Source organism: Oryza sativa, chromosome 10 (assembly GCF_034140825.1).
Source record: "Oryza sativa Japonica Group chromosome 10, ASM3414082v1".
NCBI classification, from domain to species: Eukaryota; Viridiplantae; Streptophyta; class Magnoliopsida; order Poales; family Poaceae; genus Oryza; species Oryza sativa.
Window position 1 is genome coordinate 21,714,417 of NC_089044.1, and position 18,745 is coordinate 21,733,161.

General features: G+C 44.5%; 2 protein-coding genes and 1 long non-coding RNA gene across 4 annotated transcripts; 2 read left to right on the forward strand and 1 right to left on the reverse strand.

Moving 5' to 3' along the window:
- Nucleotides 1–13: 13 nt before the first annotated feature.
- LOC136353731 (uncharacterized) lies at nt 14–10,467 on the reverse strand. Of its 2 annotated transcripts, none has more exons than XR_010737132.1 (2): nt 10,256–10,467; nt 14–414 (listed from the first exon to the last, which is right to left on the reverse strand). It is a non-coding gene; the product is annotated as an uncharacterized lncRNA (long non-coding RNA). The 2 variants fall into 2 exon arrangements; XR_010737131.1 differs by having other exon boundaries at nt 14–462.
- On the forward strand, nt 5,242–10,003 carry CPK23 (calcium-dependent protein kinase 23-like). Its single transcript, NM_001404298.1, has 8 exons — nt 5,242–5,389; nt 5,970–6,670; nt 7,004–7,147; nt 7,230–7,382; nt 7,560–7,675; nt 8,312–8,476; nt 8,778–8,999; nt 9,569–10,003. The coding sequence occupies exons 2-8, from the start codon at nt 5,989–5,991 to the stop codon at nt 9,689–9,691; spliced, it is 1,605 nt and encodes a 534-aa protein (NP_001391227.1). The 5' UTR covers nt 5,242–5,389; nt 5,970–5,988; the 3' UTR covers nt 9,692–10,003.
- Nucleotides 10,468–13,370: 2,903 nt separating the features above from the next.
- LOC4349250 (protein PLASTID MOVEMENT IMPAIRED 1) lies at nt 13,371–16,872 on the forward strand. The gene has a single exon (XM_015757346.2). It carries the CDS (start codon nt 14,059–14,061, stop codon nt 16,555–16,557), a length of 2,499 nt encoding a protein of 832 aa, XP_015612832.1. The 5' UTR covers nt 13,371–14,058; the 3' UTR covers nt 16,558–16,872.
- The last annotated feature ends 1,873 nt before the right edge of the window (nt 16,873–18,745 follow it).

Below are 18,745 nucleotides of genomic sequence, written 5' to 3' on the forward strand. Positions count from 1 at the left end.
TAACAAAATGAGGTACAAACACATTGAGAAATTTTATGCGGTAAGGTGACTTGCGGTGAAATTTGACAACATATAAGAAACAGTTGGCTACTTGGCTTGATTTGGATGAGAATTTGAGAAACTTTTGGAGATACAGAATTCAGTATGGGCTAGGGATGGTCTCCGATCCGACCGTACAACCACAACACTGGGCCCATGTACCGTACTCGGTCCACGGAACGCCGCCCACTAGGCTTTCACGCACCGGACGAGCTGGTGGGCCCCAGTGAAAGTGAATGAACGGCTCTGCATGAGTCCCTCGTGCGAAGTTTTTGCCCGGCTTGTGGGCCCATGGGCCCATTGCGGGGCCCAGCCAGCACGCAATCTCTACGGCCACTCTTCTGCCAGTGCAAAGTGTTGCTCTCTCTCTAAACTCTGAAAAATCATTTACCTCTGGCTTTAAAAAATCATCGCATTTACCTCCTGTTTATTGATGGACCATGTTAAAGAAAGTACTAACATACTTTATTCACGTTCTAATCGGAGGATGAGAACGGCTTATTAGTCACATGCAAAATGAAAAATAATCGCAAAATGAAGCATTAATAATTGAATAAATAAATAAATTTACTTTATTTTTCTAAAAAAATGCAAAGTTTAACAATTTTAAAATATGCTAACGAAAATCAAGAAATTAAGTAGCCAATCCAATTTTCCCATTAGAACACAGTAACGGTAGAAATCAACTAAATTGGATGACAGGTTCATCTGACATAAGCCGGTTGAACTAGTGAGACAAGTTTATTATGGATTTATGGATAGAAAAAGTATAATGCATGGTCGTCACAGAAAAGGAGAACTGAAGAAGCACATGGTGACAATTAACCTTAGCTTCGGGTTGGATGATGTTCACTGTCAAGAGCGCATAGCGATAATATTAACCTTGTCTATGAAAGAATGATTCACTGTCATGTAGTACGTGTAGTGTCTAGCAAGTTGTGTTAGTTTTAAACCTTAATTATCTTAGTATAACACAGGTGCTTTCGGAGTTACATATGGTTAGTACCTGCAGCTTGCTTGCGTGGATGGATAAATGCAACAGGAGGAATCATTAAATTAGTAGGGTAGGAAAACAAGTGTGTTGAGCACATAGTTGTGTCTTTTGTTTTTGCCTTTTAGATGCGCCAAAGATTTGTTTAGGGTTAAAGTAGTGACGATCTGGGCAGAAGGCAAAACATGATCTTCTCCTCAATCTCATGTAGTTTCGTTCTTTTTCACAGAAAGTTTTTTTTTTCTAAGGTGGGGCAGGTTTGTTTTTATAATTGTATCTCTACTACTTAAATTTGTAATAGTGGTCTCGATTTTTATATAGCAGACACATCTGACAAACATGCTAAGAGCAAGGCTAATAATACAGTCAGCTGCTGATTGTATAGATCTTTATAGCCTATCTCTCAGCTCACTCATATAGTGGTTAGCTCTTCACTATAAATATATGGTCCACCTGTCTGTCTCACTGATTTTCTTAGTTCATGATATAGCAGACACATCTGACAAACATGCTAAGAGCAAGGCTAATAATATAGCCAGCTACTGACTGTATAGATCTTTATAGCCTATCTCTCAGCTCACTCATATAGTGGTTAGCTCTTCACTATAAATATATGGTCCACCTGTCTGTCTCACTGATTTTCTTAGTTCCTGTGTCTAAGCCGGCTGTAAGCTTACAGCCCGCTTCTCATCTCTATCATCTATCATCCACCTCAACATTCAGCATTTTTACAGCCCACTATTATTCTTGCTTTAATATTAACCATCAGATCGTCATATCCAATAGCCTGGACCTCCCACCTGTCGCGTAACCCACCCATTGCGCACTCCGACTCCTCCTCCGCCTACCCATCCCCGTCGGTGACTCCTCCACCCGCTTGCCTCCTTCGCTCCAGATTCCTGCCAGCGACACTGTCGACGTCCACCTGTGACCGCCGCCAACACCCCCACTGCCTCCTACTCCGCTGCAGATCCTCACTGCCGGGCCTACTCCTTCTCCTCCCCGCCGTCGACGCCTACTCCTCCGCCCACCCGCCACACGCCCTGACCACCTGCCTCCTTCACCCACCTACCACCGCCGCCGCCGACACGAGTGATGGTGCAGTAACTAAAAACCACATCTCTAGCTAGCTAGATAACCTAAAAGATATTTGTTGTCAAAATATAGATGGATTGACGGCACAAATTATGTAGAATTAAAGAACGAGATAATGTAATATATGGCTAGCCATGCATGTTTGTGAGAGTTAGTTTAACTTTGTCTTAATGTTTATGGTTGTGACGGCGTGTTATTGATTAGTAGTATTATATATCAATTAAACAGAATTCATATATAGTCGAGTTATTAAAAATGGTACTCCTACTTTTTCGAGATTTTTTAACTAGATGGTACTACTAGCTAGTGGTAAATCGACCTTCATGTTTTTCAACAAGCATGCATGTGTGTAGTGGACTTGTGGTACGAATTGGACACAAAACGCAACACTTCACCTAACCCTCCAAAAATTAAATCACATATGAATGAAAGAAACGGGGCCCCATAGGCCATAATTAAGTTAACCAAGCAGAAATCAGGTATGGTAACATCGACGCTTCACCTATAGCTATATATAGCTGGTAGTACATGCAAAACACTGTAAGAACATAGGCAACAACTACTACTTTTAATTTAAATTATCCATAGTCAATTCATATAATATTTACTTATAAACATACATAATATATAATTAATATCTGGTCTCACATATCATACACACATTACGTTTTAGAGTCTGTGTTATAGTTTAGCTATAAATTTGTAGCTCGTTGTTCTTCTCTCTTCTTTTATCTTTTCGACATGTGTTTATAGTAGTAGGGGTGCAAGCGGGCCGATCCGCGAGTTTAAATAAATAATAATTTATGGGTTTTCGCATTGCGGTCCGGCTTGCCGCATCTAAATATATAAGTGGATCGAACTATAAACCCATTTATAAGTCAAATTCATAGTTAACCCGCTAGTCAAACCGGCGGTTACGCACTATTTTTGTCTATAAGCATATTCGTGGGTAAACCCACTTGCACCTTTAGAAGTTTATAGTTGATTTATAATTATAGTTGATTTATAATTTGCTACTGTATCTGCTCTAAGCTAGCGAGAGCTCACCCAAGCTTGGGTACGTACGGTGTTCGGAAATCAGCGGAGACGATCGATATTTTATCGCGAGTGACGACGAAACGAAGAGATCGAGCTAGCCAGTACGTACCATCTCGCATGCAGCGTGACACACGGCAGTCGGCAGGCGGCATGGTGTAATGCATGTCAGATCTAATTTGGTGCCTTGTGCAGGGTGCATGAAGCCGCGCGCTCACTGCTGCTCAAGCTGGAGCTTAGCTAGCGTCACTTCGATCGGCCCCGTGAGCGTAAGCTCACGGCGATGGATGGCAGCAGTGTACATGTACGTACATCGCGATATCCACTGTCATCGTGATGCTCGTCATATATGCATGTTTTGGTACGATCACGATGGCAATATAAATGAGCATGTTAGAATTTTATATTACGGTGAATAAAGTTTTAGGATTGTGCTATGTATTATTAAAAAAATGTTCTACTAACCATTGGGCTTCAAACCGAACTATCACTTTTACTATTCAACTACCAAAAAAATCAATATGGCGCATTTTGGCATCAATCAAAAATAACCCACATCATATACTGTAGGCTATAACTCCCTCTACATTCCCGTAAAAATTATGGTCAAATCTGTTTTTTTTACTTTAAACTATAAAATTGATTATTTTTCCCCTGCAACTTTTAAAACTGGACATGTGAAACCCTATAATATATTTCAAGGTGATTTTCTCTATGAAAGTCTTTTCGCTTACAGAAACCCCATTTAGGTAGATTTTATAAGGTGTGTACTTTTTTTTTGTTGGGAACCCCTCCTATCCACACGCAAAACTATGCAATGGATTAATGCATGATTAGATAGTATTAGCTATAAAAAACTTAAAAAAGAACTAATATATTTTTTAAAACAACTTTCCTATAGTATTTCTTTTAAAAAAACACATTGTTTAGCAATTTGGGAAACATGAGCGTGAAAAACGAGGCAGGTGAATTGTGAACTTAGGCTAAAAAACACAGCCATAGTCATGGGCCTACCTAAATAACATTTACATCGACAAATTTTGCACGATACGAGCATATGAATTAGTAAACCACCTCTATTTCCAATAAAACATCTAAAATAACATCATAGGGTGTTTTTTTACCTGTTTTTTTTTCAAGGCGAAAAATAAATTAACTTCGAGCAAGGTTTAAGGGTTGAAAATATACTTCACCCTAAAATTTATCCATACCAAAGAAAGCTAGCTTAAGACGTGATTGCCATTAACTATATAAGTTTGAGACATTTCTTTTATACATTTGAGAAAGGGTTTGATGTAACTAAGCTGCTGAAATAACGAAAAACCCCACACCCTATGTAAGGTTAATGGTTTCTTGTCGTATTAGATATAATTTATTAAACTTTCACGCTATATCAATTAACTGAAACATCTAGAACCATCCGTTCAAATATACCACGGACCAAAATTTCTTATCAGGACACATCATTATTTTTCCGTGACGCAATGATTTCTTCTCTTTACATAAATGTTTTATCGTACCTAAAAGCAACGATAACGTATCCGAAACCTGGCTATTTTATGTCGCGATGTAATTAGAACACGAAACATACCAAATTAGTGCATCCAGCTTAGAAAGGCATTTGTCATTTTACCGTTCTGTTACAACCTTTTACCTTTCCACGTAACACTCGGTTTGTCGTTGAACCCCTGCATCCTCCCGCACTCCACGCCACATCATTGTACCGCATCAACGCCGCGGACACATCTGGCTAAAATCCCGGTAGCAGATCACCATCTTTATATTAAGCATCGCCTGACTCCCCAAGAAACACCAATCACCAGTTCACCACTTCACCATTGCCTTCCAGCAACCCAAAAAAAAAAAAGCTTACCAAATGGCGTGTATGAGTGTATCCTCAATTCCTCACCATGACATCCCAGCCGCTCATCAACGTTTCCATCATCCGCGATCGACAAATCCTGGCCGTTGATGCGTCCAGCCCCCTCCCCCACGAGGCCCTGCTGACGTGGCGCGACCAACCACCCTCTCCTCCCCCGGCCGGGGGTATAAAAGGGGGGTCTCCTGCCACCTCCGTCTCCTCAGCGCTCTCCTCTCCATTTTTTTCCTCCTATCGATTTTGCAATTTAGCCCCTAGGGAGGCAGGGAATCCGGCTCCGGTCCCTGTGCCGCTCCCCCCGGCTCTCCTTGCCTCCCTTGCTCCTCCGATCGAGGCTGAAGCGGCTTCAGGTGAGCCCCGTCCTGGCGATTCTTGATTCGCTTGGATATACATTTTGTAGCGAGTTCATCGTCTCGATTTAGATTTCGTTTGTTTTTGGCTGGCCATGGCTTTGGGGTTGGGTGGATTGGAGGAGGTGAAGTGAAGTGGTTCTTCCAGGAGGAGATTTTTGGTGGAGATTTTGGTGCTGGGAGCCTTTGGGTTGGGGATTGTGAGCTGTAGGAAGGTTTAAAGGGAGATGCCTTTGGAGGAAACTGTACTGAATTTGGTGAGGGTGTAGGATGCATAGAGCTATAGAAGGTTGGGGAATTTGCTGCTCGTAGGAGCTTAGGAGAGCTCGAAACTTTGGATAATATCACAATTGTTTAGGTGATTAGTTACTTGTCGATTGGTTGTGTTTTGATAACATAGAGTCTGGTTGTTGGGGTGTCCAGTTTTAGGCTAAGGTCTTGCTCTACTCTTACTGTATTACTACAATAAGTACAAGTTCTGAATGAGTACTAAATTAAGCTGGAGTTCTCCTTTTTAGCAGGCTTTTCCGGATCCCTGTGAAGTGTTGTAGATATCTAACTTGCATATTGTATCATGCAGGATATACATTTTTGTGGGAATGGGGAATTCTTGCCAAAATGGAACCTATGGGAACAATTACCAGAACAGCAACCGGTTTCAGAATGACCGTTTTGCTTCTCGGTACGTTGATGGGAATGATACTGAGGATTGCTACTCGGGCTCGTCAAGGGCCAGCTTAGCGGGTGCTCTGCGGCAAGGGCTGAACCTAAAGTCCCCTGTCCTTGGATACAAGACTCCAAATGTAAGGGAGCTCTATACTCTTGGCCGGGAGCTTGGACAGGGACAGTTCGGGAAAACATACCTCTGCACTGAGATTAGCACAGGGTGTCAATATGCATGCAAGACTATCTTAAAGAGTAATCTCCGATGTGTGTCAGATATCGAGGACGTGCGCCGTGAAATCCAGATAATGCACCATCTTTCGGGCCAGAAGAATATAGTGACAATCAAGGACACATATGAGGATGAGCAGGCCGTGCACATCGTCATGGAGCTCTGTGCAGGTGGTGAGCTCTTCAGCAAGATTCAGAAGCGAGGTCATTACAGTGAACGGAAGGCTGCAGAGCTTATAAAAATTATAGTTGGCATCATAGAAACATGCCATTCACATGGAGTGATGCACCGGGATCTCAAGCCAGAAAATTTCCTCTTACTGGACGCAGACGATGAATTCTCGGTTAAAGCAATTGACTTTGGTCTATCTGTGTTCTTCAGACCAGGTATTATGTCAGAGTCAATAAGTATATTCAATGGGGTTGTTTCTATATTTAGTCATGTTAGCAATCAGCTGTTTGATATCCTGCTAACTTATTTAGTTATGATGTAAATAGTTCCGTACAAAGAGCGAGTAAGGTGAAAGTATGGCAGAGTAGAAAAACAATCCCAATCAAATTTTCTACCAGTAATTTAGTCTTGGAAACATTAGTTTGTTGTAGTTCCTTATAATGCAGCTTTAACAAAAACAAATAATAATGTAATTGTTTACTCTTGCATACAATCTATGCTTCCTTTGGCTGTTTTTCCTAACTGATTCATATCTATCCACAAATCAGGTCAGGTTTTCAGAGAGGTAGTGGGAAGTCCATATTATATTGCTCCAGAGGTATTGGAGAAGCGTTATGGACCAGAGGCTGATATATGGACTGCTGGAGTGATTCTCTATGTATTGCTGACTGGTGTTCCTCCATTTTGGGCAGGTGATTGATTTGACAAGATTTGCAAAATTCTGCTTCATTGGTTTTAGTGAATTGCTAAAAGGACTTCTTTCACTCTTACTAGATACACAAAGCGGGATATATGAAAAAGTACTGGATGGACGTATTGATTTTAAATCAAACCGGTGGCCCAGGATATCTGACAGTGCAAAGGATCTTATAAAAAAGATGCTCTGCCCTTATCCATCAGAGCGTTTGAAAGCCCATGAAGTGCTAAGTTAGTATATTTAATATTTCGTTCATTAGTATCACTTTTATTCAATTTAGTACCTCGTAGAATAATTTTGGACCAATGTTTTTGTTATCCACGAAATTTCATAAGTTCCGAAACTATAGTAAGATCTCAAGAGTAAACAAAGAGCAGTTTCTTACAGTTTTTCTATTATATGTTCAGAGCATCCATGGATATGTGATAATGGAGTGGCTACTAATCGAGCTCTGGATCCAAGTGTACTTCCTCGTCTCAAGCAATTTTCTGCAATGAATAGGTTAAAGAAATTGTCTCTCCAGGTATATTTTTTTTTACCGTTTCATCTTGTCATAGAAAAGTCATTTATTTGTTTCCATTTTGTCATCATGGTGAAGCATCATTAAATGCTTTCACAATTTCCAGGGAAATCATTATTCTATTACTGCTGTCCTTTAATACTAAATCTAACAGAAGTGTGAACCTTTTTAAATTCCAGAAGCATAGCTACTTCTACAAGAATAAAAACAAAGCTACCTTGTGTACATCATGCCATCATGGCCAAATTGATTTGCTGCAGTTCAGATTTTTCCTCGTAGGATCTTAAAAATTTGACAGCACTGAAATTGTTTTTAAATCTGACTCAGTAATATTTTCTTCATTGGTGAATTGTTTATTGTTATCATATACGAAGATCTTTTGTCGGTATTGTACCTGTTCCAGCATTGCTTCCAAGTTGAGAGTTACAGACTTTTATGGTGCACCTAAATTTACTATTCTAAATTGACCCAGATATAATTTCATAAATTGCTATGATACAAAAGTAGGAGATGCTAGGAATCAGGATGAGATTAATTAAGGCATCAATTTTTACTTAAACTATTATGTCTATCTATTTCTCATATTTAAAAATATTACAGATTGCAGTAATCTATGTTTCTTACTTGCTGTTCATCCAGATTATTGCTGAGCGTCTTTCAGAAGAGGAGATTGTTGGGTTAAGAGAAATGTTCAAGGCTATGGACACCAAAAACAGAAGTGTGGTTACATTTGGTGAGCTTAAGGGACTGAAAAGATACAGCTCAGTGTTCAAGGATACTGAAATTAACGACTTAATGGAAGCAGTAAGTGGTCACTGTTATTGCAAAATACGATGCAAAATGTACTGTAGCACACTTAAACCATATACATGGTATCTGTAGTATATAGACTGGATATTGTTTGTCAACCTTTTGATCATGCTGCTTTTCAGAATTCTGTATTGTTTTGAATGTGTGTGAAAAGTCGGGGCCAACACATTCATGTCAAAAGATTACTTAAACCATTGGTTTAGTTGAAATGGAGTATGTCATGCATCTGTGATGAAATACTGTCTTCATTGCAGAACTGTTTTATATATTTTAACCTTTTTGAGTACTACTTCAGGCTGATGACACCACCTCCACCATCAACTGGGAAGAGTTTATTGCTGCAGCAGTGTCTCTTAATAAAATAGAACGTGAGAAACACTTGATGGCAGCCTTTACATACTTTGACAAAGATGGAAGTGGTTTTATCACAGTTGACAAGCTTCAAAAGGCTTGCATGGAACGTAACATGGAAGATACTTTCCTTGAAGAGATGATTCTGGAGGTTGATCAAAACAATGTAAGTTCTGTACTGTTTTTCAAGCTATAAGATCAGTGTGCTAGTATTAGTTATTGCTGTTCAGTAGCTAATTGTTCTACTCGTGAAGAATTTGATGGCACTGGTTATAGAATAGCAGCATGTATGTGGTAGAAGTTGGTCCTAAATGATGTTTCACTTTCAGTATTACCTTCAGCAATAGATATGAACCAATTTGGATCCTCTGCAGTGGAAGACCTGGATCCGATATGAACAACTATAATGATGTTATTTACAGGCTGTTTAAAAATGTATAGTTTAGAGGTTTCATACTTTTGCGCTTTCACCCCCAACTTATTGTCCTCTTTGTTTGAGGATAAACTGAACAGCTGAGGGAAGACTTCCCATATGTTCAAAAGGGCCTCAATTATTTGGCATATACTGTTGAATTATCATAAGATGAATACTTATATTTGCTTAGTAACATAGGAAAGCAAGTTATGTTTTTCTCAGAACAGAAAAGGTGTCATTGAGATTATTTTTGCTTCCTTGCTGAACATCTCATCAGTAATTATGTTTTTCTTGTTCTTTTTTTTTTGGTAAATTTTCAGGATGGTCAAATCGATTATGCTGAATTTGTCACAATGATGCAAAGCAACAACTTTGGACTTGGGTGGCAAACGGTGGAAAGCAGCCTGAATGTAGCCCTGAGGGAGGCACCCCAAGTATACTGAACTCCTGTCGCCTGGCACCCCCAAGAATTCAGTTTGTTCTCCTGAGCCTTTCATCTGTTTATCACAACACATAGTTGTGGATTTGAGAGAAGAGAGCCAAGACTAGATGGTTTATCAGTAATCACCCTATAGCAGTGGTGGAAGAAGACTCTCTTAGTACCTAATAGCATATAAATGTGTGGTCTAAAGACATCGTATATGTATGAACCTCATAAGTTCGTTCGTTCGTTCGTTTGGTTGGTTGGTTTGCTACCCTGCTATCTAATAATAATATCAATAATACCCGAAGAACCCCTCTTGGTTCTGCATATATCTCTGTGCTGGTGTTGTTAATTGTGTTTATTTTCCTGCAGTTTTTAAGTGATTTTTTTTTGTGCAAGTGATTATCTCATATCTCTTCGATGGTGAAGAGTTTTGGTGTGGTAACAGCAATCAGAAATTCAGACAGAAACCAGAACTTTTGGAACTGCAGAAGTGATATAAAGGCCAGGCGCTGAAAGTCTGAAGAATCAAAACATGACAAACCCGATCAAAAGCTGCGAAGAGAGGATGATGATCCGAGACCTGGATGGATGCTGCCGCAAGCCGCGGCGCGCTCTGCCCGCTCCACCACGAAGCCGCGCCGCGCGCACGGTGGCACACGGCCACACGCCGCGGGGGCGGGCTGCGGCGCCCTCGCCGCCGCGTCGGCGTCGGCGCGCGCGCGCTCGTGTTGATCTCGATCTTCTCGTGGCTGTGGGGAAAGGGGGGAAAAAATCATACGCGGATGCGCGCGCGGTGGTGAAGCGTGCGGCGCGTTGCGTTTTGTGTGGTGTGGGTGGGAGAGGAGAGGAGCAGCCCGGCCGCGCGCGGCGCGTCGCGTGGTGGCGACGCGACGCGACGCCGAGGGGGGGATCTGATCCGAGTGGGCTCGCCGTCCCGAGTGGGCCACAGCTGCTAGCCTGTTTCTTCTGGGCCGCGGCCTGCAAGGGGAAATATCACGTACTCCCTCCGTCCAAAATAAATTTATTTTTTTACTCACCTTACGCATACCCAAAAAATAATAGAATACCCCCATTTTATTAAATTATAATACAGTAATTTTCACTTTATCTACACCCAATTTATTTATCCTTCTACTTAAAGAAACTCTGATACAATGATATTCAAAAATAAACTTATTCTAAAACAAACGGAAGAAGAAAAAATAAACTTATTCTAAAAGACAGGGGAGTTTGAGAAACGTGTGTCCGCGTCACTTGTTTGTCTTGCAGCTTGTAAGTTGCTGATCTTTTTTTTTTCAGGGAGATCAAATTTAAATTTTAAAAGTTGATTTAAGAAGTTATTTTTTTATCGCTATCATAGTTCAATTTTCAACCTTAGCTTTTAAAACATAAGTAGCGCATATATAAAAGTTTTACGTCTAAACTTATTTTTAGCTGTTTATAAGTTGTTTTACTGCTTATTATTAGCCGTAGTCCAAATGATCATTTAAGTACGTTGTCCGGTGCTCGGATAGCTTGCTTGTTTGGGTCACAGGACGGTGGCGACGTGGTGTGGTGGCTGGCTCCGATCCGACCCTGACGTGCCACACCACTCCATATGTCCTTCCTGTACAAGTACCTGCCTCATCTGCCATTCCTGATGGCAATCGACCACGACCAACAAACTGACCAGTTTCTTCTTGTACTCATTAACAAGACCCCCAAGCTAACAGCGAAGAAGAAACTGAAAAACACACAGCCAATCAGAGACCCACCTGCTGGGCACCTCTCTTTTTCGTCCTTTACCAAGTCTAATCCAATCCAATCCTCGCAACATCTCACCACGAATCAGGATTTCAACGGCTGCTTCTGGACACGAACCTGTGAACGGATCCCACGAAATCCAAACAAAGATATCACGTCCCTGTCCTACTCGTACAGTACTCTTGCTACTGTAGCCTACTACTCGCAACTTACTTATACACGTGTGAATGGAGAGATATGTTACGGTTGTGCCGTTCGCATCCGCGGTGGAATAGCGACTCGTCTTCAGGGTTTACCTTGCTAGAAAGGATTGGAGGGACGAGGATAAGGGTGTGTTTAGTTCACGCCAAAATTAAAAGTTAAGTAAAGTACATCATTGGTCCTTAAACTTGTACCGATGTGTTATCTCAGTTCCTAAACTCGCAAATCGACCATGTAGGTCATCAAACTTATTCGATTGTGTCATTCTGGTCTCTAAACTTGCAGATCACTCGTTTAGATCCTTCAACTTGTTCAGTTGTCTCACCCCAGTCCCTAAAGAGGACGGTCTAAAAACTTTATATCAAAAAATAATTCATAATTTTTTCATGTGAACTCTAATGAAGACAAACTTTGTATCAAAATTGTAGCCCTCGACGCGATCTACAACTTTGTAGTTGAAATTTTTTGAATTAAAACTGTTTAGGGTCCCAAAATATTGTTGCATGTTTATAGATTTTGAAATTTTAATTTTAAAATTACATTTTGGGACAAAAAATGACTTAAAATAAAAAAAAATTCAACTACAAAGTTGTAGATCGCGTCGAGGGCTACAAGTTTGATATAAAGTTTGTCTTCATTAGAGTTCATATGAAAAATTTATGAATTATTTTTAAATATAAAGTCTTTAGACCATCCTATTTGACCTAAATGATATTCAAATCTAAGTTTAGTGACCGGAGTGACACATCTGAACAAGTTGGAGGACCTAAACGAGTGATCTGTAAGTTTAGGGACCGGGATAACACAGTCGAACAAGTTTGAGGACCTGAACGATCGATTTACGAGTTTAGGGACCGAGATGACACAACGGTACAAGTTTAGGGACCGGTGATGGACTTTACTCTTAAAAGTTTGGTTGAAATTGAAACGATGTGACGGAAAAGTTTAAAGTTTGTGTGTGTAGAAAAATTTTGATGTGGTGAAAAAGTTGAAAGTTTGAAAAAAAAATTTGGAACTAAACTCGGCCTAAGAAGTAATACATGCTGCATGTCGAAACTAGCTACTATTATAGTTTCTTTACATTTTCTAAAAATTTTAGTTTTTCTCCCCAAACTTTCTACTCTCGAAGGATCCTTAAGATTCTTTTTGTAATCTGGGTTTGTACAAAACCTTTGTTGTCTTTCTCTCTTCTTCTTAAATGAAATTGGCAGAGCTCTTGCCCGTTACCCCTCAAAAAAAAAATGTCGAAACTAACTAGGAATCTGTCATGTAGATCTTTGCTAATTTTGAATGGAGACTTATAAATAAGATGTATTTCATTTGTTTTATGTTGAAGTTCTTAAACTTATTACCTTGTCATATATGAAATAAAACTCTATATCGAGTGAATAATGTTTATAACATATCGTTGTAACTTATTTTGAAGCAAAGGTCGAAGGGGTGGGAGGCTACCGCAAATACAAAAGACGCTCCAAAGAAAGCCCTGCGCATGCTAGCGCCCCTGTTAGCTTGGGAAATCTGGAACGAAAGAAACTGCAAAACCTTTCAACAAAAGGAGCTATGGTAGCCTTCTGGCTAAAATTAAATAGGAGGCCAAATCGTGGTTCTTGGCAGGAGTGAGAGATGTCGGTAGTTGGCTTTCTTTTTTGTTGCTCGGACTGAAGTTCCTGAGCCTTGATTTTTTTCTCTGACACTTGTAAAGTTTACTCCCCCTCTATTCAATGAAAGTGGCAGCTTGCCGATTCATTTAATTTTTTTAAGCAAAGGCCATATATTATTCTATTATTAAGAGAAATAGCGGATCGAAGGGGTTACCGTATCACGACAATAAAACCGACTACCAAGATCAACGTATTACTATTTTTAAAGAAAAACTTGGTAGGATTATGGGACTATCATTGTGGTAATTAACCGACGGTAAAGGAAACCGTAAGTCGTCTCTGGTTACCTCGGCAGCTAGCAGTCATCACCACCACGCGAGCTCGCTCAGCAACACGACACGCTCACCGCTCCCATCCCAGTAGCTCCCATCGCCGTGGCGATCGAAAACCACCGCGTTTCATTTTCCTCCTCTTCTTCTACCAACGCCCATTAATTCCCCTCGCTCGCTTGCTTTGCTCGCATTAACACCTGATCACATCAACTTTGCCCAAGTCGTAAAGCTTCCTCTCTACTAATCCAAGTCACAGGTCGGCCATGACCCAAATCCCGTGGCGTCAATTCGATCACTCGCTCGACCTCGCGTGCGTCGCCACCGTCGTGGACGAGCCGCGGCCATCGGAGACGAAACAGGAACGCCCAGAGCGCTCCTGGCCGTCGATCCGACCAACGAGGCGAATCTGAGCCGTCCGATGGAGTAGTTGCGCCTCCTTTTTCAACCCCCCCACCCTTCGCGCCAACGCCACAGTGCGCGCGCTCCGCGTCGTGACACGGACGGACATGGCGGGCTCCGGTGGCGAGGCGATGGCGAGCTCTGGGCTTGACCTGGGCGAGTACCTCGATCGGCCGGACGCTATCCACCGGCGAGCGGCGTCGGTCGCCATCGTGAGGTCCGGTGGTGGCGATGGGCCGAGGATTGTGGATGGAGGGAGGGATGATCGGAGGGCGCGGTCGTCGCGCCGGCTCTCGCTGTCGTCGTGGAGGAGGCCGGCCGGCGGCGAGACGTCGGTGGAGTCGAGGAGGTATGGTTTTACGGCGGCGGCGGCGGCCGAGGTTGGGGGGAAGACGAGGGCGGCGGCGATATGGGAGTGGAAGCCGGTGCGCGTGCTCTCTCGCATCGGGAAGCGCCGGTGCGGGTGCCTCCTGTCCGTCGAGGTGGCCGGCGTCCGCGGCGTTCCGGCCTCCATGGACGGCCTCCGCCTCGCCGTCACGGTGCGCAAGGCGGAGACGAAGGACGGCGCGGTGCAGACGATGCCGGCGACGGTGCGCGGCGGCTGCGCCGACTTCGTCGAGACGCTCTTCGTCAGGTGCAACATCTACTTCGCCGGCGGCGCCGGCACCGGGAAGCCGCTGAAGCTCGAGCCGCGGCGGTTCGTCGTGTCCGTCGTCCCCGCCGAGGCGCCCGGCGTCCGTCTCGGGGCGCATGCCGTCGACGTCAGCTCCCTCGTGCTCGACTCCCTCCAGAAGAGCTCCGAGGGCCGCCGTGTCCGGTGGTTCGACACGGCCGTCACCCTCTCCGGCAAGGCCACCGGCGGCGAGCTGCTGCTCAAGCTGGGGTTCCAGCTCATGGACGACGCCGGCCTCTGCCTCTACACCCAGGCGGCAACGGAGAAGGTCGACGTCGTCGACGACGTGTCGCCGGCTCTTGCCAGAGCTCACAACAAGAACTCGTTCAGCGTCGCGAGGACGTCGGGGCCCAAGCTTTCAGCATCCGACGCGGCCATCTCGCCCTCCATGAGAGCCTACAAGCAGCTCATCGATAGGCTCAGCGTCGACGAGCATGGAGATCCTGTGACGTCGCTGATCCCTCGGAAGCTCGCCGACGACGAACTTTCCGGCGACGTCGGCCTCCCGGAGTACGAGGTGGTTGACAAGGGCGTCGAGACCGTCAAAGAGGTCGTCCACTACCATGCTCACCGCGACGTGCTCAAAGAGCTCGACTCCATTGCCGAGCAGATCGAGGCCATCGAGGCGCTGATGACGAACGGCGGCAAGAAGTCGCCGCCGTCGCCGAAGAAGGTGGATCAGAAGCAGTGCCTCGACGCGGATGAGGAGATGGTGACGGTGGAGTTTCTACGGAAGCTCGAGGTAGTCGACGATAAGGGCAGGAAGCTGAAGCAGCCCATGACGCCGAGAAGCGAGTCGGAGAAGAAGGCGGCGGCGGCGGCGCCGCCGGTGGTGCCGGACTTGGGGCCGGGCCTTGGGACGGCGGTGCAAACGCGCGACGGCGGATTCTTGGTGTCCATGAACCCGTTCGACTTGCCTCTTGAGAAAGGAGATGCACCCCCGAAGCTCGCCATGCAGGTGTCGAGGCCGTTCGTGCTGCCGAGCTCCATGGCCGCGACTGGGTTCGACGTCCTCCAGAAGATGGCGGCGGCGGGCGGCGCCGACGAGGTCCGGGACAAGGTGGCGAGGCTCGGCGGCATGGACAACCTCACGGGGAAGACGCCCGAGCAGGTGGGCTTCGAGGGCATCGCGGAGGCGGTCATCGGCGGGCGGCGCACCGAGGGCGCGAGCTCGAGCGCCGCCCGGTCCGTCCGGCTCGTCCGGAAGCTCGCCGCCGCCGTGTCCGATGGCCGGAGCGAGCGCGTCGCCACCGGCATCTGGACCGCGGCGGACGACCCGGAGACGCTGGAGGAGGTGATCGCCTTCTCCCTGCAGAAGCTGGAGGCCATGGCCGTGGACGCGCTCATGATCCAGGCCGAGATGGCCGACGAGGACGCGCCGTTCGAGGTGGCGCCGGCCGCGGGCGACGCCACCACCGTGTTCGACGCGCTGGTGTCGCCCGACGAGTGGTCGGAGTCACGCGGCTCCGACGGCCGCGTCACGGTGGTGGCGGCCATCCAGCTGCGCGACCCGTCGCGGCGCTACGAGGCGGTGGGCGCGCCGATGGTGGCCGTCGTGCAGTCGGCGAGGCTGCTCGGCGCGGCGGGGAACAGCGGCGGGAGGTTCAAGGTGAGGAGCCTGCACGTCGGCGGCGTGCAGCTGCGGTGCCCGGTGGGAGGCGGCGCCGGCGGCGGCCGCGCGAGCTGGGGCGCGGAGAGGCAGAAGCTGACGGCAATGCAGTGGGCGCTCGCGCACGGGCCGGCGCGCGCCGCGGGCAGGAGAGCGCGGACGCCGACGACGACGACGACGCCGTCGTCTCAGGCGAGGCAGCGGCCGGACGTCGTGTGGAGCTTGTCGTCGCGGGTGCTCGCCGGGATGTGGCTCAAGACGGTGCGCAACCCGGATGTCAGAGTTGGCGCCACCGCCGCCGGCAGCGGCGGCGGCGGCAACTGAGACGGCGCCGGCCGGCCGGGATGGCACGTTACACAATTTGTAGGTTTGCATGATATGTATGCAAACTCCAGTACTCCCCGTACTGGTACATTACATAAGTATTAGCATAAAATCGTTTTATCTGAAGTCTGTTTGAAACGCAGGAATTTTATAGAATTTTTAGAAATCAGATAAAATTCCTGCATTTGAAACAGGCCTTGTGTTGTATGTGTAGGCAGTGTAGCCAAGTTGTCAGTGTGTTACTGTGCAGAATCATGCGTTCGCTTGCCTTGTTTGGTACTACAATGTTATCATTTTAATTCATTCTTAACTACATATGAGAGTAAAAAAAAATCAAAACTACTATATTGGACATACTTATTTTTCCTAAGTTAACATTCTGGGAGGAGCAGTCTAGTTTCATATAGTAAGTTGATATGAACAGTCCTGATCGAACTGATTAACTAGTAGTCTAGTTCTGATTTCTGAATCTGCTTCGTAAAGCTGACTGTTTGTGTGTGTATGAAAGTTTTGATGTGATGGAAAAGTTGAAAGTTTGAAGAATAACTTTGGAACTAAACACGCCGTGATTAACTGTTTCTGCACATTGGGCCTCACAAAAGCCCAAGAAAGACAGGTATCGCCATTGCCTGTCAGACATGTAACCCAAACTGCAAATTAACCATATCAAATGCCATGAGCCCATGAGAAAACTTCTAATTAACATCTTTCAATGCAACAATACGTTTGTAATCCGTACAGCAACAGTGTCACTACGTGATCGACTCGAGATCATTGCCACAAAGTACAGTACTTTGGAAGGAACTAAAGCTCGTAGCGTAGCGATCATACACTCGTATACAGTGACCCGTCGTCAACCGTGTTCACACTAATCCAGAGAGCCGTCTCCTTCGTCTTTGCTCCGGGCAACGCCATCGCAAAGGTCGCTGTTGCATAGTTATGGCGAGGACACTTCAGAGCTATCCATGGACCAATGACCATGGACACAAATTTGCTTTCCTGTTGCTGATAGTGGCCATGCTCCCTCTCCACGTTGCTGTCCATTTTACGAGCTTGGAGCTCATCTTTCCGTCCTAAAATATAATTATTTTTACTTGTCAAATTAAAATTTATATGGCAATGTAATTTTTTTTGGGCGCTGATTTCATTACGCGGAAATTCATATATTTTCAGCTGATCAGATGCTTGGGAGGTGAATCTAAATAATTCAAAATTTAAAATTCGACCACCGAGACAACTGAAAGACGATAGTTTTCCTTAATTTTAATACTTATTAAATAATTAAGAAATGTTTATATTTTTAGAACGGAGAAAGTAATGAGAGTGCAACAGTCAGCGGGCTCAATTTTGGTACGGCTCTAGGTCTGAAAATGACCCTGGTCCAATGCACTGCAGGGAGGGAAAGATGCTAGCTCTCGGATGCATCCTCTGAACAGAGAGATTCTGCATTTGTGATTTGAGTTTTTGGGCGAGATATTTGGAGGGCCATGACCGGTTGCAAGAGGCCACTATTGGAGAGGAGCAGAGTAGGAACAAGTCAGGCTCGCAGGTGGGCCGGCATATATGGGCCAACCCATCTAGTGACAGAGTGACACATCCTAGTCATTCGACGAATAATTTGCAAAGTTCATTTGGAATATGATTGCTGCCCACTGTTGTTTTTGCTCTTAAATATGTTTTTTAGCAAGCTGAATTTCATGTATTTTAAACTTATGTGAATTAATGCATGTTGTTTTTTTCTCCAAAAACAGAAGCCATGTTCTTTTCAGCTTATTCGATTATTAGCTCCACATGAAAAATACATTTTCTCAAAAAACTTTCTTCGATTGTATTATTTAGATTACTTGTTTTACAATACTCCCTCCGTCACATAATATAGCAACCTAGGACTGAGTCTCTCTGTTCAGATTCGTTGTACTATGAAATATCCCATTCAATCTTAGGTTGCTATATAATGAGACGGATGGAGTATTTATTATGTTTATTTGTAAAAAAATTAATATAATCTTATAATCAAGTTGATAATCAATTAATTAATCAGTGATGATAATTAATCTAAATGAAAGCCCGGTTACTTGCTTAACGGCAGAAACCATATCTAAGAGCAAATTTATCTGAACAGCTAACCAAAACACCGGTTTTTAGATGTATCTCATAGCTCCAGTTGCTAAACGCAGAGAGCAATTTA

Excerpts from the sequence above, each read along its gene's own strand:
- LOC4349250 (XM_015757346.2), top strand. The coding sequence starts at position 14,059 with ATGGCGGGCTCCGGTGGCGAGGCGATGGCGAGCTCTGGGCTTGACCTG.
- CPK23 (NM_001404298.1), top strand. The coding sequence starts at position 5,989 with ATGGGGAATTCTTGCCAAAATGGAACCTATGGGAACAATTACCAGAAC. Across the intron at positions 6,671-7,003 it reads ATCTGTGTTCTTCAGACCAG|GTCAGGTTTTCAGAGAGGTA; the intron begins GTATTATGTCAG and ends TCCACAAATCAG. Across the intron at positions 7,383-7,559 it reads GAAAGCCCATGAAGTGCTAA|AGCATCCATGGATATGTGAT; the intron begins GTTAGTATATTT and ends TTATATGTTCAG.